The sequence below is a fragment of the Ooceraea biroi genome, chromosome 5 (assembly GCF_003672135.1).
Source record: "Ooceraea biroi isolate clonal line C1 chromosome 5, Obir_v5.4, whole genome shotgun sequence".
NCBI classification, from domain to species: Eukaryota; Metazoa; Arthropoda; class Insecta; order Hymenoptera; family Formicidae; genus Ooceraea; species Ooceraea biroi.
The window spans coordinates 15,481,580-15,506,103 of record NC_039510.1 but is presented as its reverse complement, the minus strand read 5'-3'; the positions used below and the strand labels follow the sequence as shown (position 1 = coordinate 15,506,103).

The window sequence follows — 24,524 nt, the reverse complement described above, 5'->3', positions numbered from 1 at the left end:
CATATAGAATATGTTAACACATATTGTTTAATAATAATATTGAATTTTATGAATCTCTCTTTTGTTCATAGCTATTCGTGGAACAATTGTAGGCAGAACAGAATATGTTGCCACATTTGTAACTAAGATAAACTTTGACTCGCAATGACGTCTACGAAGTGCAACAATGTGCAACAAACTTTCGAACACACGAGATCTGTCAATAGATTCCTCGGCGTTGAAAATTAGTTCGATTACTATATTGTTTAAACGGTGAGAATTTCTGTAAAAACGTCAGGTAGATATTCCGTGAAACATGCAAAATCGACATTACTCCATAATATCAGTTTTAATTAAAAAATAATACGGATAAATGTAAAAGTTTGTATATTCTCTACAAATGTAACATATGGAATAGATTTCAATTGGCAGTTTATGATCCATTTTACACTTACACAATTTCCACCAATCATGGCTCATTTGTTAATGGCCAGTGCATAAATTGCGTTTTCATCATCATCGTAATTTGCATATTTTGCCAACGAACTTAATGTCAATGACAATTGAACAGAAACTGTGTTTAGATGTAGTAAAATTAATTATCTCTACCTTGATTAACCGGAAATTATTTCGCTTATAATATAATTGGCCGTTTCGTAATTACGTTATGCTTCCAAAATACGTTTTTAAGCAACAATTTGCCATTCACAGTTCATAATGCGTCATGCAATATTCAATTATGCCCCGTATATGTTGGTGTTTAATTCTAGTTCATGATCTTTTTCATTTTCGAAAAACTGAAAAGTTGTCACTAATGCGGTCGTGTTCAAATCATCGTTCTATGCTTGCAGGCGCGTGTAAATGAATTGCGGAAAAAACGGAGAACTCGATTGTGCAATAACGTACATGACGCATCTGTCACAGTGTTAGACAGGTTTCGTGTTATTGACAGAATGACTACCTTTTCGAAACATGAGAGCAGGAAAATAAAAGTGAACTCGCAACATGAATTTTGACGTTAGGTTCCAAGATTTCCAGTTGGAAAAATTCGTTATTTAAAAGATGAAAATACTTTACGGAATTGTTCAGGTATATCAAAAATATATCTTCGCGTGTTTTCTTTTATATAGATTATCTATTAAATAAAGTTGTAAAAACTTGTCATCAAAATTAACGCGAGAGAGTCATTTCTCTACATCGATTGCAGTTCTGATCCGAGATTAATTTTCAACGTCACATATTGTAGGCCGTTCGTTACTGAATTTTTTTCACGTAATTGTAGGTATCGATCCTTGTTTTACGTGACACTATCTGATCGATGTTAACGACTATGTAATGCGGTTCTTCAATCGCATCTAGAAAAACATAATCTCTCGTCGAAATCGTGTAATTTGTGCTATAGCTTCAATTTAGATTCATCAGGTGAATCAAATAATGTCGTATTATTACGAAGGACGAATATGATCGTCGATGCAATCGTACTACCGTTATGGAGATATACGTTCGAGTATATATTGTTCTCTCAAATTATTTGAAATATTAATGGAGCAATCCTGTTATACGGGAACCCCCTAGGGACACCTTATGCAAATCTCGGGTAGGATCATTGTATATAAGAATCTAGGATATTCTGATATTCATCATGACTCAGATTGCACGACGACAGATTTTTTTCGCTAGAAATTCAAGTTCCTCTTCAATATCGCTTTAATCGAACGCTGCTCAAAGTTAAAATCTACCACACAAATGGAGATTGAACCCATTATTGCTTTCTAAATATCATTGCTTTATCTATCTAACCGTTTGCAATTTCTATTGTTGAATATATTTAATTTGGCACATTTTTACGAGGAATTACGAGGCATATTTCTCGAAAAGGGAACAGAGATAGTCCTGGCAGTGTCATGCAGATCACGTATTACCTCGATTTATCTTGGATTCGATCCATCTTTCTAACAAGATACCGCTCACGTTAAAATCACGTTAAGAACGAAGAACAAACTGTCGAAGATTTTTATTTGAAAATATATGACAGAACTAATATTGGATTAATATAATAGCTAATGATAACTAAAAATAATATCAATATTACATCTTTTTTTTAAGTTAATATTGCATACCTCTAAAAATTTCTTGATGCAAAGAAGTATTGACATGATTTATTCTCAGGAAATTCTTCAAATTCTTCTCCTTATTATCGCGCTCAATTATTCTATATTTATTTCTTATCTCTATTCATTTTAATCTCGCTTTCACTACGTTTTCATTGAAAATTCGCAGCGATTTTCACCTCGAAAGCATCACGGGAGTGTAATGTCTCCGCATGATGTACGTGCGTACAACGGCGACGAGCGATTAGAATTGCAATTTTGTTCGCGTGCACGAGGCTGTCGTTGGTGATTCACGTCAATGTACCTCGAGAGGTATGACCCCTCGGTAATTTATAGTTGGAACGGAGGAATTGCAAATTGCGGTCATAGCTGAAAATCCGCGCGACCACCACTGATACCATGCGCGATATCAACCTACAATTTGCGCCTCATTTTGACCTGCTGTATGTAGGATGTCTGCATTTGCTTTATTTCTTGGAGATCATAATCGTGCGATATTGTAATTAATTGTTTTTTCAAGTTTTTGTGTATTAACCATTTCTCTCTTTCTCTTACTAATACATCATCCCTGCTTTTTGTGCAAATTCGAAATAGATTATTTCCGCAAACACAGTGTGTTAATTACATTTTCAGTCGAAAGTTCTGCAATATACGTGAAAATCTATGTGTCGTTACATAATGTGTTTAATTCCAGATTATTTTGTGGATAAAATCGTGAATTTGTTGGACACCATTTATATTGATTAATAATTAAGCGATGTCTCGTTATCCGTTTTCGGTTGCTCGCTCGTGTGACTTCATTACGAGTGCATTACAGCTTGACACTGTTGCAATTTGTAATTCAATGCTGTTGCGATCAGCCACATGATTTTTACGGATCGGCGAATTTCGAGTTAACTATCACGAGTATTACAGTAATAACTTATAATTTATAATCAATAGTGACGTTTGTGTACGTGCATTCGATGAATTATTTGTCCTTACATATAACATTGTTACATCGTATTGCGTATCATTTTACGTTACATATTATAATCCAATTTTGCATATGTATATATATATATTTAATTACCTAATATATCGCTGCTGGCGATAATAATCCTTTAATAACGCTTTAATAGCCTTCGCAGAAATGTGGTCTTGCGCTCGGTTATCATGATTCTCTCTAAAATCATTGCGCGACTATTCTTCATTGTGCTTAGCAAAACGAAATTTCTGAACGAGCAAAATTGATGAGATATTGCAGAATTTCCTGAGAATTTTAGGAAAAATTATTAAAAGCGCAACATAATGAGATTTCTTGCGCTATTTTATGCACTATTACGATTTACGAATTATGCGGCAGATTAATTTTCGTGGAATTTATGATCGCTTTAATTAAAACACGGCGAAAAAATGGTTAACGGTAATTGTGATACGTTTAATTAAAACTTAGGAGAGATGTCGCACAGAAAAGAGCTGCTAACCATTGAATAAGATATCACGCGAATCCTCATATATTCCTTGCCATGGAAAATATGACTTTCCCGAAAGAAAAGTGTATTATATGAGATAATACTCTGCCAACGTTGCTCGCCTCGCTTTGAAATTTAACATTATCGCTGTCTGAGAGCGTTATAAAACAGATCATGCTTTTGTAACTTCACAGAAGCGAAAGAATAGGTAAAATATAAAACATGTACTTTAATAAATATATTTCATATGTATATGCGGAAACTTAATTTTTATATTATCAACCTACTTCTATAATAAAAATCACTTATCATTAAAAATGTTTTTTTCTATTTATACGTTTTTCCGTGCGCGCATAATGTATTAATTAATCTTAAAATTAAAAAAATATTACAAGATACGTTAAAATTGGAATTGTGCGAAATGAAAGTGGATCGAAACATTGATAAAGTAATCAGGGAAGAGAGACATAATTCATGTTTGAATTACTTGTAAAAGTAAAGGTCTAACGCAAAGATTATTTGTCCGCCTTATTATGTCAGTGAACGAACTCGCTGCAAACTGGAAACTTCATTCGCGACATTCAAAGCGTGGAAAATTGTTCCGTTTTACTTGAACGCAATCCGCACGTTAGTGCAAAAGCACTCAGTAGCTCGAGACCCGAAGTTTACTTCGAGGCACTTTGATTTGTTTCTTGGAAGTTTGCACGAGCGCTATTCTGCACTCATTCTCCATCGTAATCTGCCAGCGCTATTCGATAATGTGTGTGAAAAGTAAATTTGGAGGGCACATATACTTTCTTGATTAGCACCTCTATAATGAAATGTCCGCACGCATGAAAAATTTGCACGAAATGTAATGTGAAAGAAATGTCTCGTCTCACCTAATTATGTTACACATAAGTTATAATCCTGACAGTTTCCTTAATTCTTTTTAACACATTTATCACCATGACGATGACCGGCATAGATATAGATGACTGGAATAGATTAAGGTATACGAATAATATTATAATATAACACGCAGTTACTTACATTTTCGGGCAAAGTGCATTTGTGAACAAATTAATATTCTTATTTATTAAACTTTTATGAATAAACTATATATGAATACATGAATACATATAATCCATTCGGCTAATTTTAGTAATTTAGATGACATGAACGAGGAAAATCGAGTACACTGCGTGTGGCAATGAATGTGTTAATTATGATTACTGTTCATTATTTTAAAATTGACTTGATCTTGACAATAAATAATCCTTCTACAATGTTAATGAAGAGATTGTCTGGATAAGAGGATCCTTGATTGTCTAGATAAGAGGATCCTTGAAACAGCGATTCTCCGCATCTTCCAAGCCACTTTACTCAGGGTTACATATATGTATTTTCAACCAAGTGTCTCCTTGCCCCCGTGATAGTGCATCCGCTTTGACAGTGAAGAAAAACGCAGTCACTTTGACTAGCAAAAGTGTATCCCTTTTGACTGTGAAAAGTGTATTCACTTTGACCGTCGTAAATTTTTCTTGCCGTGCAGGAGTCAACTTGAGAATAGACGTAAACAAAATCTCACGTCTCGTTATATCTGCTGGTTTTACGGGCTTAATCAACGGGGTTTTGCATCGCCTTGTCGGAAATTGTGGCAGGTTTTCTCGTCGTTTAGTTGCCCGCACTCAGGTGCACTCATTTTTTTAGGTCAACGCGGTTTGCGTGCATGGTCAGGTCGCGTTTATTACCGGTTACGATTCATCTTTCTCAGGCTAAAACTCCGGAGGATTATTAAAATCGCTTATATGTGTGCGTATGTATGTATACGTGATGCGAGAATGCGCATGTGGGATCGCGTCGAAGCTAATTTTATAACGGTGCGAGGTAATTTCGTATAAATGCTTTCCGGGCGAGAGAGCGGGGAATTAACATCACGTTTTATTATTTAATTCGGCACATCGGTGCATTTCATTATTTCGTGAAATGTCCAGGTTTGCTTGATTAATCACCGCGGTCTGGCATACCGCGCGAATTAATGATGAACGGATGCAGCGAGCAGCAAACGCTGTTTTGTTATCGTAACATACTTTGTAAATTTCATCGTTTTCCACTTTTCAATTTCACGCTGTAAATAAGCAAATGGTTTATAAAATTATCAATTCATTAAGATTTATGATATAATTAAAAATGTGTATTTTAGGTGACTTCTATGTGTATAGATTCAAATATATTCTTTTGTAAATTTCTTTTCTGTCCAAAGATAAGTTATTATTATATTATAGACAAAATTATAAAGGATATGTCATATATAAGAGATTTGTTTCTATATCTTTTACGTAATATACACGTATGTTAATGCGTGCGTTTTTATACTATTTTATTAGCACAACTCGATCGTGCGGTAAACATGAATTCCCATTGCATATGCATTATGATGAAGATTGTTAGTATTGCTTCAATATTCGAAACCATTGGACGATGCAACGTCCATGATTCGCCGGCTGGATTATTCGCATTCTCTCCATCTCGTGCCACCATTATGTATTGTACCTATGTTAACACTACTCACGATGTGTGCATACACCATAGTTAACATCGCCATCTTGGCATTATTACGTTATTCTCATTGTTTTCGTTTGATTCGATTCTAAAACGAAAGCCATCATTGGAACGACATAAATTCATTGTTCGTTATTCATCGTTACTTCTGTCTTCTGGTTCTAATTTTGCTCAGTGAACAATTATATTACTTAGCTATAAACAACACTATCAAATCACGCGCTTGTTGTTGTGCGGAATTTATTATAATTTTTATTACAATATAAGAAAAATTTGGTTTCTTTTTTGGAGAGTAACCGCAAGAGCTTTTCTGAGATATAAAATTCATTGACGAATTGCTTATCCGTTTACTCCCGAGGCGATTATACGCCTGGCATTACTGTGATAAAACACAAAGCGCAACGATAATTGGATTTTAGTTGAAAAAGCGGAGGCAATTTTGTTTCTCGGATCGTGTATAAAGTCGAATAGATTAGACGCTTATTTGTCGGAATCCTGGAATTAGCCGGGGATTAAGTTTCGCCCGTCGCCGTTAATACGGTAAAATCCGCAAAGCCTTTAAGGAGGACACATCGTTTGGAACTCGCTTCGTCGTGGAACATTCCCTCGGTATTGCCCGGAAATTTTAATGAAACTGCCCCACGGTACTTTTAGCAGGCCAGAGGCTCGAGCAACGCGTACAATAAGCAATGCCTTCAGAAAGGTTTTGAGGGCGAGGCGGCTCCTAAGAAATTTTTCAGCGCTGCGGTATCACGACCAAGTTCGGTAAATAAGAACGGATACCAGGTCGCTGTTTGGTCGCGTCTATAATTTATAAGGCATCACTGCTGTGACACGGTTTGCCTGGTGAATTGAGATTTTCCTAGGCGCGATATTACTTTTAATAACTTTTTACGTCTGTGATTACGTGGTCACGTCGCGTTCCAGTCGTCAAAGGAGCGTAAAAGCTGAAGATGACGGCGTGGAAAGAAGCAAATCTGATTGCATTTCTGACATATTTATGAGTGAATTATAATAAATATCATGATATACATAAGTTTAACTTAAAAAGTGCTCGTTAGGAAATTCAATACATTAATTCTGTAATTAATAATGGGCACATACAAATCGAAGATGAATAATAAGGATTTATAAACTATACTTCATCTAATTGATTGTAACTATTTAAATTGACTTTTGAATTTTTTTCTTCTATAATAAAGGCACATAAAACGTGACCTAAATTGTAGTAATGCACTGAATTTGAAAGTTGAGAATATTAAATTATATTTGAATGGATATTAGAGAAGAGATAAAGCGTTTCTCTTCATTTAACCTCTTATCTCTTCAATTATACTAATGCAATGAAATTTATATAAAAGATTTTACTTAAAACATTCCATTCACTTTAAATATATTTTATCAAAAAAGAATAATTTTATTTATAATTATGATTAGTACGTTTGTAGATTCTTTTTTACGATTACCTGTTTTATGTAATTTTTTCAAAGAGACTGCCATCTGTTTCAAATAGTGATCTTGTTATGTGCAATACATGTATACGATGTCCTCATAACATACTCGACAAGTATTTGCAACAATTCATTCTATTTATTCGAGCGTGTCTTCTGTCTAGGTACAATATCGCTTTACGGCGTTTTGCAGCTGAAGCAATAAATTACGTGTCAGTTCATTTACACATGGTGACATTTCTTCTCGCCTACGCCACAAAATAGCTTTATAGCTAAGTGCACTTATTATATAATAATAGACATCAGCATTATTAATAGTACAGCTAGCTATAAAACTAGTTTCGTAACACACAGGTGAGACAAGTATGTCGTGCCTGCCTCGTTTTCCATTTCCGCGACGCATTAATCATCATCGTGCGATGATTGTACAAATAAACCAAATTCTTTCTTAATTTCGCAGCAAACAAACAAGCAAACACCGTCACTTTATAAGCGATCGATAATTACGTATGATCAAATATCTATTTTAGAGGTACACGTTGCTCTCCTCCAACAATATCTTGTTACATGTTTACGGAGTGAGCAACAATCGCTCGATACTACAAGAATGATATGGAGACAAATTATCTAGGGCAAATGACGTCAGAAGACCTGCACGGCGCACAAAAGAAAGCCTGAATGTATAAAACGAATGTACCTCATACACTTTGCATACATTGTTATCCCAAGACCTCATTTTTTAATCATTTATTAAATTTTCTCAAACTCTACGTTATCTTCTATTCTCACAAATGGCAGTCAGCAAATGGAAACTCTCTTCGGTCGAGGGAAATAAATTAAAACTGACAATCGCACATCTCCCAACCGCGTTGCAGTCCCTCGCTGTTTCGTTTGAGACAAGCGCGTGGCCGTGTTTCGGTTAATTTCGACGCGCATCCAAACATCCTCATGGTACCAAAAGCAAAGAGTGTCACGTTGTACGATATGCTTAATCCGGCCACATTGGCGTGAACGTTTCGTTAAAAGAGACAGTCGCGAATAACGCGAGTACATTGCTGCAGGCGACGGACACAATAGCCATGGCCACTGGAGAACAAAACGGGGGTTGAAACAAAGGAAGTCTGCGACACACGGTACTCTCCTCCTCCTACTACCCTCCTACTACCCTCCAACCCTCCCTGTAAATGTGCAAACTGTGTCGTACTGCCGGTCCTCGTCGCGTCTCGGCCGACAATGAGAGCGACGACGTTATAAGTATCGCACGATGCAACGTGATGCGGATGCCAATGCAATCGGTCGGACTCACGCGGTACCGGAAGTTCCGGCGTTAATTCTTTGTGCGCGTCGCCGCCAAAGACACCGATCGGTCGCGTGATAGTTATGTCAGTCTGCGCTATAAATATACCTCACGTGCGCGTACGTCGTACACGGGATGAGGGTATAGGTACTCCCCCGGGTTTTGCCTAGAAAGAGAGAGAGGGTAGATCGATGACTGCACGCGTTTCGAGTGCACTATGAAGTGCACCAGTCGTCGAGATCTTTGCGACAGAAACGAGAGTGTTTTACGTGTATAATGATCCAGATGCTTGCAGTTTTTGTATCATATTCTGATCTTAAATAAGAATTCTGATTGTCATCTCGTTGAAGTGTTAAAAGATTTTGTTAAATTGTAATAAATATTTTCTTGAGATTGAAATATATTTTTCTTTTATTACTCGCGCCTTTTTATGATGATGAGATTGAATAGAATTTAAGCAAGTACTGCAGGAATGATGTATTCGACGCTAAAATATGATATTTTAAATGTTGAAGATATAATTCTTAGATCTGCTGTTAATCGTATTAAGAGCAGTGGAATAATTACGTAAAACATGTTAATTCTTTCAAGAATTTCATTCAATTGTCGAGGTCACCGAAAGGTTCTCTAAGATTTCCACAGGAAACGTAACAAGAGAATAAGAATCAAATTCATTAACAATTGTAATCACCCTGCCCTTCTTACGTTCAACGTGAACTTCTTTCTCGCAATTTTATTTGTTACTATCAAGAAGCAGTATTATCGTGAAAAAGTAAATATATAATAAATATGCATTTATGGTAACAATTTTATTTAAATGATTTGCTACAGCTAAAGATATCAAAGGTATCTCGCGCAAAGCGCAAAGCGTTTTAAAATTTATTTATCAAAATTCTCTCGGATTAACGGTAAAAGTGAAAAAGCATGATACGCGGTAGTAGCTACAATTTCTTCCTTCCTCAGAACACGATCAATAAGTTCCTCCTTTTGCTTCCTCTTTAAAACTTTTAGTAACGAAAACCTCTTCACGGCAAGCTAGAGTTAATATACTTATGAATGTACATTGAAATTTTTCTTTAGCAACAGTTTAAACCCGCCACTACCACCGTAATTCGCGTTTCTTCGAGATACGCGGGAGGGAGGGAGATGAAAACGCGGTATAACCGCACCTCGAGCATGTAATTTCTTCCCTTCTTCAGTCGAGCACATTTAAAGTTTCGGCAATGTAGTTGCGCGACTGCGGCGGCATTAACTCGGAATAATCAACGATCTCGTCGAAACTCGGCCACGTACACGCTCTCGTGGCGGCGCCCTCCGTTAATCTTCATCCCCCGCGCTTAATCTCGTAAATAGGCGGGCGCGGACTTGATCGGCGCCACCGCAAAGGGCAGTGTGGGCGTTAATTACATTTACGTGTTTCACGTTTCGCGATTACGTTCTCAGACAGCACGGAAGTGCTCGCAGAGCTACTCAAAGCGTGTTAAGCCTTTGTCGCACGACCGGCCATTAAATCGGCCCACCAACGATGAAGGACTGTCGTCTTTAAGCCGGTCACGAACGCGGCCGTTTCCTTTCTTTCGACGTGCAACATTATTCATGAGCGACCTCGTGGTACGTTTTTTAGTTTTTTGTCCTGCCAAGAAGAGTATTTTTCGTAATACTTATTGAGTATTAATGGCCACTCGTTCATATAAAAAAGAGATTGTGCATTGCAGATTTATTTTATGGGTGTCTTTTATTATAGACTGGAAAATTCTAAGATATTTATCGAAAAAATTTATAACAAATTTTATTTCGGAAGAAGGATGCTGCCGATACTCGTGCGAGGATATTACATCGTCGGATATTAGCTTTTAAGCCGGGTTCTTTGAATCGTCTTTCTTAATGCTCTTTGCCGTTACGTCGTATGTGTGTATAAGTTATATTACCACCGATAATATCCTTCGTATTATCAATCGTCAAGTCTTAATCCTTTCATTATTATCATTATATTCCATAATTACACGATGCAACCTCTGAATCCTTTGAGAAAGTGGATGTCAATTTTTACACAAAAATTGAATTATTATAAATTGAAAGTGTGTTAGAAAATTATTTATTACATCTACTGTTATCATTACTATGCTTTTAATTACATGTTTAATGACATTTCAGAGAAGCGTTAATGCTTAAAGTTAATGCTAAATTAAAGAAATATTTATGCCTTTTCGTTTGTCGAACGTTTGGTAGCAAAAGTAACGCAAGTTCTTCCATAGTAGTTAATCTACGTGAATCAGCGTAATATCAGACACGCTGTTGCAATCCTTTGGGATTACCTTTCGCTCAGCTTCAGATTTATAATTAAATTTGCGGTTAAATTTATTTGCCAGTCATTTGCGTAATTTTAGTTACGTTTAATTATGAATCTCTTTGTCGGAAATGGGACGAAGTTACCCACAAAGGGTAGCCTCATACTAGTATCGAACCCGCTGCTGTAAGCGATCTAGACATCTTCCCTTCTTTGACTCTTTAAAGTTGAGAAAACTTTTTTATGGAAGTAAGCATGAAATCATATAATTAAAATGTCATAGAAAAGATATACGGTGACATACTTGTCAGAAAAGTTACTTTCAGCTATCCATTTAATGGATGCAGATACGTATCCTAAAAATAGTGCGTTGTTATGTGTTACTGAATAAATTGAATTTACTGATAAACAACAGATTTCGCATTAAAAGATTATCACAAAACGTATCACGGTCCAACTAGATTAAAATTCGCAGCGATAAAATATCCTCTGTTACTTTCGTAACACAAGAGGGTTTAATCTGGCTGTGCGCATGAGAGTTATTAGAAAGCACTTCGCTTACGTATCCTTCACAAAATGTGCACGTATTCACTTGTGGTTCTCGTCATTGTTATCCCAATCACGCTCTGGGATCCGATATTCTGCTGGTTATGGGACAACAATGTATTTCGGGCGAGAGTGCAATCGACGATTGCGTGCATTGCGTGCATTACGTGCGTGCAAGCGGTAAAACGCAATAAATGATATCTCGAAAATTACGTACGTCTCTTGCCATGTAACAGTTCAGAACTTCCGTGTAGTCCTTATCGAGATTGCTCGTTTCCAGGCTATACTTGTAGATCACGCCGTACATGCCGCAGGTATCAATTATATGCATTTTCGAAATCTCGCAGAAAATCTGCTCGGCAAAAATCTTAATGCCTGGCCTCTCTTAGCCAAGAATATTAAAAACGCATTTTGCAAAAGCTTCTGTTTTCTTTATGCAAGCATTAAAATTGTATTTCGTTCACGAAGAAAAGGCAGAGAAAACGAATTTTTAGAAATTTTAAGAAATTAAACACATATGATATTACAAATTCAACCGTTTTATTGCAAGAATTTATCATACTTGGTAGAAGTTAAGCAAACCGTGATGGCCCTTGCGGGAAGATCGATGACGTTGACTCTTATCGAGATGAAACGTGCGAGCGTTTCACTTGATGAAGTATTGGACATGATAGAGTGGAATAAAGTTAGGAGAGTAAAAGACGCCCACGTCCCAGTATCCAACTTATTTTACGGGTTTATAACTTGTTCGATGTTGCACGCTGACATAATTTCCTGCTATCAATATGCGCGACAGGCGCGCGGTGGTTGACTCAGACGAAAGTTTCGCAAATCGCGACGATGCACGTACACGAATTCGCAATCTAGACACAGTGGTGAAAGTTTCAGATTGAAATCACTCGCTTCCAGGTAACAAACGCACAATTTTACTCTGCTAAATACGAGGTAAAATAGCGCAAAACGTGATTCGTATTTTCAGACAGTACAAAATACATGAATTAATCATCCAAATTGTTGATTCTGTTCATTGGTAATTTGCACGTTTCGCTACTATCGAAAATTCATTTATTTCGATTGTTTTCACGAAATGTTTTATCGATTGTTGCAGATATCAAAATGGGTTGCTTCGGGAGCAAAGATAAGTTGAGTAAGGAGGACATGGACTTCCTCAAATCACATACGCGATACGACGAAGCCACCATAAAGGAATGGTACAAGGGTTTTAAAGTAAGTAGTGTTAAAAGAAGAATATTTACAGAATATTTTTAAATAATTCTAGTTACGGGTCGAGAATCTCTCAAGAACATCCATGAAAGCGCAATCAGAAATACGTTATTTTTTTCACTTCGTGATCGCGAATAAGTTGCAGTTTGTAATTTGTATTTTATAAATATCCGACAGACTGAAACGCGTCATGTGCGACAAATTTTATGGCATTGATAGGCATCTAAATTGGGACATTGTCATCTTGACACCTATTATCTCATTCACACAATGCGATTTATTCGGTTTCGCTAATATTTTAATAAATATTTAATATTCATTGAGTGTACGCACTGTTTGGCGAACCCGCCTTTGCCGTATTGCCACACGTAATTACAAAACATTGTCACACATCGATATATGCATCATCTCGTCTCGTTACGTGTGACAGACGCCAAAAATTTAATCGGTTTCATATGATTGAATACATTTGTCGAAAGTATTTAGCACATCGCACAGTATCTGGTAAGCATCAGTCGAGAAACTCGAGCATTGTCGAGATTTCAAGCGCTAATAGCATCGAGCATATTTACGGAGAACGTGTTAAGAGGTATCGCGCGTATACCGGATGTCGGGCGAGCATTTCCGTGAGATAGATCAATCTCGCTTACGACTCTTCCGGGAGGCTGAGTCTCGAGCTGCAACGCGAATTTCATCGTGAATAGGATACGACGGAGGAGCTGCTGGTGCCGCGGAAAAGTTGCGCGCGTACTTTCTCGGGCAATTTAAACGGGCGCGCATCCAGCGGAATCCGCGGCGCCGAACTAATTAAACTAAGCGGACTCGTTAGCGGACGTTCCGCAATCCGGTCGCGTCTCGGCCGCATCGTTCCGTGCAATCCGCAATGAATCACGCACGAGTTTGCCCCGGCTCGGATTGAAATAAATGGAGACTGATCGCCAGCCAACGCGTATCGACCTCGCCAGAGAAACACGCTCGAAGAGGATTGAAAAATATCGCGGGTGCGCCCCGGCGTACGCTCGTTTCGGAAAGCCAGAGACAAACGGCATTAGATTAAGGCCAATCTGATACGAGTGCTGATAGCGCGATTTTTTCCCTCAAGGTTCTTCGCATTTTGTTTAACCGACAGGCCTGTAATGTTCGTCGATTGATGGAATTCTCTTGGCAGGAGTGGAAGTCACATAATATACTCGTCTACAATCTTTTGAAAAATTGTGTTTCATTCTTATTAATTGAAATTTATGATTTTATTATTACTTTCTTCTTTCACATTTACTTCACATTTACTTTGGCTTTTAGGTTTCTTAGTTTTTTTCATTTGTAAGATGGATAATTGCAACTGTAAAAGGCTTGTGCTGTATTCGATGTTATTACATATATAAATATAAAAATTTAAGTGTTCACGATATCATCTAAAATATTTATAAAAACTGATAAAATTGAACGAAAGATTGACCATTATGTTTTCTTGAATGTTACAGCAAGACTGTCCTAACGGCAGGCTAACGCCGGCGAAATTCGTCGACATGTACAAAATGTTCTTCCCGTCCGGCAACGCGGAGGAATTCTGCGATCACGTTTTCCGCACATTCGACATGGATAAAAATGGCTACATCGATTTTAAGGTGAGTCCCTTACGGGAGAGTTCATGGCGGAGCGTAAATTGCGCGGGGGTGTAATGACCCGTGTAACGACTACCTCACTTCACACGGCACACGGCAGTTTCGCCAAAGAGCGACTGATTGATTTCAAGAGGCGTGTTGAACGTCGCGGTACTTCCATCGGAATTGCACTTGCACGACGTAGAAATATCGCTCGCGCGAATTTAGATCGACCGGTGATATGGAAAGCTCACGAATCGGGATTCAGCGCGGAGGTGAGGGTGAAGTTTAGTCAACAATAGCGCATAACGCGATGAAATACGGATTTCTCGTCTTGGAACGGAAGTGCGGGAGAACGAACGGAGCTCGGTTACGCCTGATCGTAAGCTCGATATATTCGATAGCGTAAATCTTTTCGGGACTTTGGATCGCGTACGTTCTCTTTGCATGATTACTTAATCGAGAATTGGCCTGCTTGCTTCTGCCGTTCAATTCCTGGTAAATGATTACTCATGTCGTGGGGTGTAAATACCCAGAGCAATCCTTTCTGCGAATCTCTTTGCTCAACTCGATTCGAGTCTCCTCCTCTCTGTCTCTCTTTCCTCTGAAAGCTCTGCTTAGCATCGCGTTGCCTTCCGCCTGTGGGCGTACCGAGTGGATATTCCCGGCTGGCATCGCCATGTTCGTCGGTAATTTAATATGGTCCGACAAAGGTATAACGCGCGCCGCCGTGTTCGCCAATCGGCGAATAGCTATTTGGCATCTGACCCGAATACGCCGGATAAAACCACGGGCTTTGTCTAACGTCGCGCTTTGTCAGCTGGTTTCGCACCGCGTCACTGATCAAAGCCTTCCTAGAGCCATTGCGATTCGCGCCGTAGAAAGGCATCCTTCGACGCGTCCAACGTGCGACTTCCCAGCAGTCAGGAATCACCTTGCCTTCTCCCTTGCATCTTTCTATCTTTAATCTTGCAGTAGCATGTAATATTGTCGTCAATGCTTCTCTTTTCTCAAGATGCTAATGATTAATCAAGATGCTAATGATTAATCGAGACTCTCGGAAGATAGCACGAATTAGAATGAATCAAATTCCAATATTGTTTGATCTTTTAAAGGCCCTCGAGGCTAAATGTTGGCAGATAATTATTCCTATTCTTGCAACTGCTAGATAGATCAGTCAATGTACAAGTGATCAGCTGAGGAACAAGAGTCGCACAGCAATTTTATTAATTATATATTATATGAATTATTATAGATTCACAAAGAATGTAATTACATTCGTTAGCAGCAGGAAAAAGGCGTCGTGATATCCACTTTCTCCCAATTATAATCTTAAGTAAAATAGAAATCAAGCGATCGAAAAGGGATTTTTGAAGAAAACAGAAACTCGTACAATTTGGTACAATATCAAATTCACATTCAGATTCAGGTAAACACAAAGGATGCTTGCTCCTCTTTTCGTTAACTCACAATATCCTCGTTAATCTACATTGAAATCGAAATCTACGAATGTTGCTGGACCAGTTATCGATCCTGACGTTTACTATACGACGCAGTTGCAATCTGCGTTGCGGTTGTGCCTCGCGGTCGTGCGCGGCAGTTAAGAAATTCCGAACGACCAAGTTTCATCAGCTCGCTGATGTGAAAGCGCCATTGTAGCTCTCGCAAGCTGAAGTTCCGCCTCTTTATTGTCTAACGCACCTGCAAGCTCTAAACGCCCATTATCCCAGCACTCGGTCGTGGTTTATGAATAAACCTGGCACAGCTCGGCTGTCGCTCAATCGTATTGTGCCGGCGTCAATATTGTCGACACCGGTAAAGAGACACTTGCAATCCGCTACGCAAGTATGTGAGCTTCACCGGTAACGAGCTGGAAGACACAGAGACCGAGCGAAATAATTTTATCGCGTCTCTAAAAGGCTGTAAAACTCCGACCAGTCCTAGCTTATTAGGACCTTTACGATCTAATAAAGTTAAATAAGCAATTACTACTCTCTTCTCTCTCTCATATAATATCATTTACCTCACGAATCTTTCGATTTGTAAGAGGCGAAAAATAACTAGGAGACTACCTTAGATTTGAACTCGAACTCTCCGGGATCCCTGGTTCACACGCCTAGGTCTTAGGCTGTACGGCCAATACTCCTACCGTTGTGATCAACTTGTTTTCATTCTGATCCTCTATACGACCTGTCAGTCTCGACTATCTTTCCAGATCTTACAGATTTTTCTCGGAGAAAATCCGAACAAAGTCGTCGGCCAGGAATGGAGGAGTTTCCACGATGTGACGCGCAGAATGTCGCCGAGTCGATAACAGTGGCAGTAGCAATAAGCGATGAAGCTTGCGGTGAAGGTTATTACCGGCAGATCGTGTCGTGCCTCGACGCTAACAGCGAATGCGGCTGCCGAAGCCGCAATGAGTACACACAAGTGCATCACAATAAAGCCGTTTACGAGGGAAGCACACAACAAAGCTCGAGAGTCCTACCACAATAACGAAAACCGCGAGATTCCGTTAGATCGGACATTCCGTTTGACGCGCTTCGCTCCCGCGGCTGCGCGCGCATCCGGTGCGACCGCGTCTATTGCACTGCGCATGCGCGCGAGCATCTTGGTCCAACGGAGCTTGCGAAAGGAATTCTTCGATGAAAAGATATCGGAGAATATCGACGCCGTCCAGGTAATTTTTATAAATTACAGTCGAGAAAAGAAATACGAAAAGTTTATTTGTTAAATTATTTGTTTATTTGTTGTTTGTTCTCGTTTTTAAGAGTCTTTAAGATCAGTCGGTTCCGTTTTCGAAAATGCAGGTTAGGGTAATGCGGATTTACGGCCTACTCTCTTTCACGGCGTTCGTTATTTTAGGATCTGTAATTTTAAGATGGTTAATCCGGATTAGCGATAACCTAAAAGAGCAAGAGATAGCAAAAAATCTGGGTAACGAGTGCGCGATTTCTTATTCAAATATGTAAACTATGTGTGCTCGGGGCTTGTGCAAACTCCGAGAGGCAGGCTTCATTATTTCGTCGGAAATTAAGGCAACTTGAAGTTCCTGCATCAGCCACGTGTTAATGTATTCGTTTGCTCCCCTTTCTTTTGTGTTGGATTAAAATTGGGTGGCCGACACTGTGCCTGATAATCCTTATCAAGATTTATACGTACAATTTTTAATAACGTAACTTACTTGATTAAACTTGCGCATCACGTAGGAGAGACAATAAAGTGAATCAGGAAGGACTCGCATATTAAACGATATTAAGAATTTAGCGAGAACTTCCGACACACAATTTACTAATGCTATCTTCCGAGCGATTCTGGCGGAACAATGTGATAAATGGCGAACAGATCAGCTATCTCGTTCTTGCGGCCTTTTTTACTTGCGAATCAGTTCGACCCCCGCATTTGTCATCCTCTCTCCAAAGTGTATCTAAAATCTCGAGAATCTCGGAAGCACCTCGTTCTGCATAAACAGTGTTTCGTATTCCTTCAACCACTGTATTCATGTACTACTTGTGACATGACAAATATTCTCCAGCTTGAGGTTCCTTGACTTCTGTGTGAGCAGTTCGAATCATATCCGACATCTTTTTCACTAAAAGTTATTTGACTAAAATTGATTCCAATGCGACACATTACGTGTTCAAAATATAACTTTATATTATATCAAAATATGCAATATTAGGAAACACAAAGTTATATTTAGAAATATAACTTTGTGCTTCTTAATATCGCATATTTTGATATTTACGAATATAAATATTTAAAAGATATTAAAATTACAGTCTGAGATGTTTTAGTTCAGACTTGAGAAATATGCGATGACGTTGGAAAATGTATTAAATTTCTTTGGAAGAGCGTAATGTGGCCAAGGGAAGAGCATCTAGTGTTACGTCGTGATAAAGTAACAGTCACGTCACGTAACATGTGCAAGAAGAAAGTGCACGTTTTACGGAGAGAGCTTTCCTTTACTTTCTTTTACGTCCGACCTTGAGTCACGAACAGACTTGACCCTTTTCTTAAAGAACGCTCGATTCTTCAGTGGTTGCATTTCCATTAGTGTCCATCAGGTACCACGTTCCATTTTGAAAGTCCATTTCAAATGTCTGTTCGAAGGAAGCGCGTTCCTCGACCTTCGTAGTTTGAAGTACTTCTCCGCAAGGCGGATGTTCTATTTCCCGCTGGAACCCCCTCTTTGCATTTTTAATTTGTGCATGTCAGTGGTTACTTGAGAATTAGCAAGTCAGTGAAGCGTTAAAGTCAACAATCCTATAACCGCAAAATCTTAAAGACACAAATGTTAAACAATACGACATCATGATAGAAAATCTAATCCTTCAATATACTCCAATGAAATACGCGATTTCATCATGGCATCTGATCGTTTAATAGTTCCATGCATCCAAAGTGACTGTTTTGAATGTTCAATCGGGGACCACCGATCGCAAGTGCCGCCCGGGAAATCCTCATCCCTCGGGGAACCACCGAGCTCTGCTCCCTCGGCAAGCCGTCGCTTCGCATTTATTCTCACGAGCGTGGTGTCCGTAAGACCAGCTAATGGCATCACAAGGATGTTTTCTCTGTACTTGGCGCCGGTGGTCGCTCCTGCGACATAATGTCGCGGTTTTCGCGAGCTTTGCCGGTAAGCTGCATCTAAACTAAGTGCAAGCCTAAGGCTGGTCAGAGGGAACGCTGTATCCCTTTCTCCCTTTTTTTTCCGTCCTCTTCGCTCACTTCTTCTCAAGTCAATACGAGAAGTGGCGACACTTGAGAGGTCAGGAGAAGCAAAGAGCCGGTTCACCCTCCGTCCGTCCCCTATATCCCGTCCTATAAAGCTCTCGGCCTCGTTTGTCTACCTCGGGCGGCAGGTGACCCAGTTCTGCCGGAACGTTCTCCTCTCTAACGACACGCTGGTGCTGGAAAGGTTGCGGCCCGGGGCGAGGATATCCTCGACGAATTTGACCTGGACAAATTCGGCTGACCAGCGATCACGATCGCCACTTTGCCGCCAGATCACGAGCGTGCTTTTACGCTCGTGCGTTTGCCGTTTCGCGCGGTAACACTGAAATCTGGCGGCTCGTAAAAGGAGATGGGCATATCCGCATTGGCGACGTGATCGTGCGCCGATCGATGACGTATTTCCGAGATATTGAAAGCCCTATTGACGTTATCGGCGAGAAAGTACAGCCCGCATTTCTATTAGCTTTTACTGCTGTAAATTCGTGAACGGATTCCTATATGTTGAACCGATTATTTTGCTTATGCCACTACTTTTAGCTACGAATCCATTCTAAAGCTTCAAAAGAGTTTAGAACTTGCTAGAATTATCGCGTTCGAACGTGCTTTCAGATGTAGTGTGTCGTAGATACATCTTGCGAGACAGCTTTTTATTTCGCACAAAAGGGAGATTCCTTTGCGGCGGGATATAAAAGTTTCGATATTGCTCGGTTACGACGCCGTTACTGATGTTGGATACCATTGGCCTTTGTTGCAGGAATTCCTGTTGGCGATCGATGTTACGTCCAGCGGCACGCCGGAAGAAAAACTAAAATGGGCGTTCCGTATGTACGACGTTGACGGTAACGGCGTTATCGATATGCAAGAAATGACGAAGATCGTCCAGGTACTGTATCTCATGAATAATGCATGCGCTTCGATTTATCTCCACTTACCTGCACTCGACCGCAAACTCTTCCGCGACGGAATACGGAATTTTTTATCACTTGACGTCAGTACTACCGGCACGACTAATCAATGAGGGATATAATATATATCGGGTATAATATATTCATACCAAACATACACAAACGTACGCGATACATGCGCGACTATCTTGTTATCGTGCTGTAAATTTATTATCTGCCATCGCATGATGCAACGATAGTCTTATTATGTTTCTCTATAGATGGGTTTATCTAATTGAAGAATTTTGCACTTAATATTTATGACAGATTCCTAAATATGATTTTAATAACGCGTACCATTTCTGGAAGAAATTTCTTGATAAAAATTGTGCATGATACATGTGTATTAAAGACATGAAAAATAGAATTACTTGAGAATTCAAAAGAAAGAGAGAATTAACAATCCGGCAAAGTCCTGGAATTAAATTTGTGCGATCGTATTGTCTCTAATGGAATTAATTTTCTCTTATTGCTCGCTCCGCGATACACGAATCCGCTCAACAATGGGATCACTTAGGTAATCGCTTTCAATTCACTCGAATAGATCGACGCTGATTTGCATGGTGGTTCATTAATTCGCGCGATTGCAAAGCGGGCGGCCATAAATCAAGAGCTGTTTTTCCCTGCTGCACTCGGTGGATCTCTGCAGTTCTTGCTCATATTGAGTGGCGTATACGGCAAACGCTGACGCACTAATATTTCATGAAGCCCTTCGTGAGAGCACATGTCGACGCAGTTGCACGGCTCTTCCATTCCTGCATTTCTCGAAATTCCAGAAACGGAGCTTCGCTAAATGCAGCTGTCACGTCTCATTTTTAAATAAATGATTAAAGGTTTTTGCGCCGCTCGGTGACTTGGCAACTGCGGACCGCGACAGAGATGGGTGGAATTTCGCAACGAGATCTTGCACATGGGTTTATGTAGAATTATATAGTACATAGTGGCTCGCATACTACGCTTGTGTGGACCAAGCAATCGGGCTGTGATACTTAAACAGCGACTTTGATATTAAACGGATTTTTACGGTTTTAATATGCACAATCCTGCTTATCTTGCAGTAATGTATTATATATATAAGCCTGAAACATGTGCGAAGAATGGTCGCAAAATTAAAACAAAATAGTATGTAAAATACTGTCTTTAAATATAAATCTCTCTTTTACGCAATTAGCAAATGTTAATAAGCAAAAAGTATGTTAATTTTCTGCCGCAGGATTCTAATTATGATAAAAAAATGGAAAATTTCTTAATGAAAATTTAATTTACTTGTTTATTGTTTAACAAGGATTATTTAAAGAGATAATTTAATAATATGTCAAATTTATTGCAGGCAAGTGCTTTAGCAGAGATTTGGAATTATTGTGCGGCGTAAATGCTGAAAATTGAGGCGTGGAGATAGAATCGCGGCGAAGCTAATTATCGCGAGTGTGAATCTGGATAAATAGAGAAACGCTCTCATGTGCCACAACGGCTCAGAATGTGGAAAATCGTAATAAAACTCTCAGCGACGTAAAAGTATTATTGTCGTGCTTCATAAAAGTATTATTACATCGACGACTACGTCATGCATTTCAGCGTAGCTTTCCGCTACTCGCGCGATTGCTTTTCCAAGTCCATTCTCACAAGACGAGCGTAATGTTTACGCATTAAAATTCGTTTTATTGTACGACATATGACTATAATTAACAACCTTGTAGACAACAAAAAACGTGAGCCCAAAATACTTCACAAGTATTACATAAGTAATAAAAATAATGTCTAAGGTAAAATCTTGTTAATGCAAAATGCTTCGTTAATGCATAGAAATAAAATATTAATTTTTCATGATAGAACCTTTTTACAATTCATATTTTATGTATTATGTTACGTTGACGTGCTGTGGGAATTGAAATGATGTTTAATCAATAAATTTAACATGATCATTTTAATTAAATATTCTTTTAATGGACTTGAATTATTAACATTACATTACATAATATTATATTATAATTAATATTATAATATATTATAATATCAAAATTTTAACAATAATTTTATCTTTTTAAAATTGTGTTAAAAGATTAAAATATGTTACGGTATCTTCAAAATTATATATTGTTTTTGTAAGAATTTTTCGTTTAGCAGCAGCCTTTATTTGCAAAGACTTTATTTGCCTAAAGAATGATCTTTTTAAAAGACCGCAAATTTTAAATAGCGAGGGCCATCTTGAAGGATTAAACGAGCTAAAGCGTTTTAATTATATCGACCAAAAGTTTTACGGCGGGACAATGGGAACGCTCTTTGCCCCTGTGCCTTGAAATAACGTTAGCTATCGTTAAAAAACTGATCGAGTCGCTTAGTTGCATTCACGTTCGGATACTCATCTCTACGCTATTAGAAGTTCGGAACTTCCGTAACATTGCCGCTTCCACCGGAATTCCGGCAACCGGGGCTTTTCGCGCACGGAAAATTAACGATGGAATGTTTGGTGAAACTCCACGCCTCTGTGTTTAACACTTAACTCGTGAGAATCTATGTCGTGAGATACGTATTTTTGTAATTCGATTGACCCTACATTCTGTTATCGAAGTTCTGAATACAATATTGATTCGTTCCTACTGATTTATGTGGTTTAAAGACTCGAAGAAAGTAAAGTAAAATATATAGTTATTTATAAAGTAATATTTTATGTGTAATTACTGTATGTGCAAGTAAAAGAATGATTCATAGTACAAACATAATATAATACAAGATATATAGCGCATTTATAAGTTAATTAAATTTAACATTGTTAATTATATCATTACGTTGCAACAGATAAAAGAGTTTTATGCATTATTGTGTATTATTTTTTTAGTTATTTTTTCTTATGTAGCTTCAATGTTAATTTAATTTTCTAGATAAATGCACGTATATTGCATTGCAGGGAATTGTGTATATACATGAAAGAATTAATTGTATCTAAATAATCGTTTCCCTGCCGCAAGTCTGTCAGCTTTCATCGCATTTGCGATGAAATTAATCTGCTTTTCTCATGTAGTTGTGTTAGGTAAGAAGATAATAAATTTCGTGCATTCATCTCACTCCGAGCGATTTACAACTTTACACCAGTAGAAAAAAGGTACAAAACGAGATTATAAATAAGGAATTACTGATGCGTTTCGGTGACTTAAAGTACGGTTATATCATAAATTACATTTTCGAGCGACATGACTTATCACTTAGTCATATACAACCGTGAATGCCACGAGGAAAATAAGTCAAATGACGGTACATGTTTTATTTAATTTTTATTTTGCCGCTTCTTTTCTTGTCAGTTACAAATGCGTTACATATTTCGTAGTAGCACAAAATACATAGGACTGATGGTAACTGAGCAAAAATTTTACTTTTCCACTCTGTCAGTAGCTGTACAGCTCGTTTTAATTTAAAATTAAACAGATTACCATCTGTTCAAATCAACTGACTTTTTTCTATGAAATTACATTAACATTTTAGATAATTTTTAAATCTGATTTTTTTATTGTTTTATGGTTTAGAAGCTTTTCGAAATGAACCGTAAGACACTTGTATTATATAAAATATATTTGTGATACGTAAAAAATTGTACAAATAACTAATAGCTTCATTCGAGACACATCTTGCATATCCCGTATCTCGTTTGGCAGGATACAAAACGAAAGCAGCTATGCTTATCGACGATTTATCGAACTCTCATTAATCAGATGCTTTTTTTTACCTTTTTATACCCCGATATCGCAACCGCGCAACCTCCTCCAATCTTTTCTGATGGATTTAGGATAGACTCCCGTTTGAAAAAGCATGACACAGAAGGATGCCTTGTGGCTTTCGTGATTTATGACTTTATCGTATTTCTAATACGCGACTGTGCATCCTGATCAATCTTTATCCCCAGTTTCTCTCAATACATATAACGTGTTTGGCAAGAAAATCATCAAACAAAGTCTATACTGACATTTTATCAATATATCTCACTTAATCTTTGCTTTAAAGTATATAATATCAGCTCGACTGTTATGTTTTGCTTCGTCGAGCGAAATATATGATACGTTATGCGTCTCGATATAAGGAAAGTCGACATTTAATTAAAGGCTTTTATATATATAACTCATTATCTGCATAAGTCATAAATAATCGTGCTTATTTTGTTGCATCAATTTCATTTGTGTGTCGAACAAAAATTGAAATATAATAATACTTTCTCAATCTAAAAACACATCATAAAAAACAAGTTTATTATATTAACTTGATATTTTATGAATTCCTAGAAATGCTGATTGAAGATGCTTCAACGTCTTGAAATGAGAATGATCGTAGCGCTGTGCTTTCGCGAATTGAAAGCTGAAGAG

General features: G+C 38.2%; 2 protein-coding genes across 3 annotated transcripts in view; both read left to right on the top strand.

Moving 5' to 3' along the window:
* Nucleotides 1-24,524, top strand: part of LOC105286458 (neurocalcin homolog) — a 121,042-nt gene that overhangs the window by 69,454 nt on the left and 27,064 nt on the right. The gene's annotated exons all lie outside the window — the stretch shown is intronic.
* LOC105286457 (neuronal calcium sensor 2) overlaps nt 1-24,524 on the top strand; it is a 101,956-nt gene that overhangs the window by 68,818 nt on the left and 8,614 nt on the right. For both annotated transcript variants that reach the window (XM_011351416.3, XM_011351417.3), the window contains exons 3-5: nt 12,778-12,896; nt 14,375-14,518; nt 19,986-20,114. In XM_011351416.3, coding sequence (XP_011349718.1) covers nt 12,786-12,896; nt 14,375-14,518; nt 19,986-20,114 — 384 coding nt within the window. In that variant the 5' untranslated portion in view covers nt 12,778-12,785. The remainder of the gene's footprint in view (nt 1-12,777; nt 12,897-14,374; nt 14,519-19,985; nt 20,115-24,524) is intronic.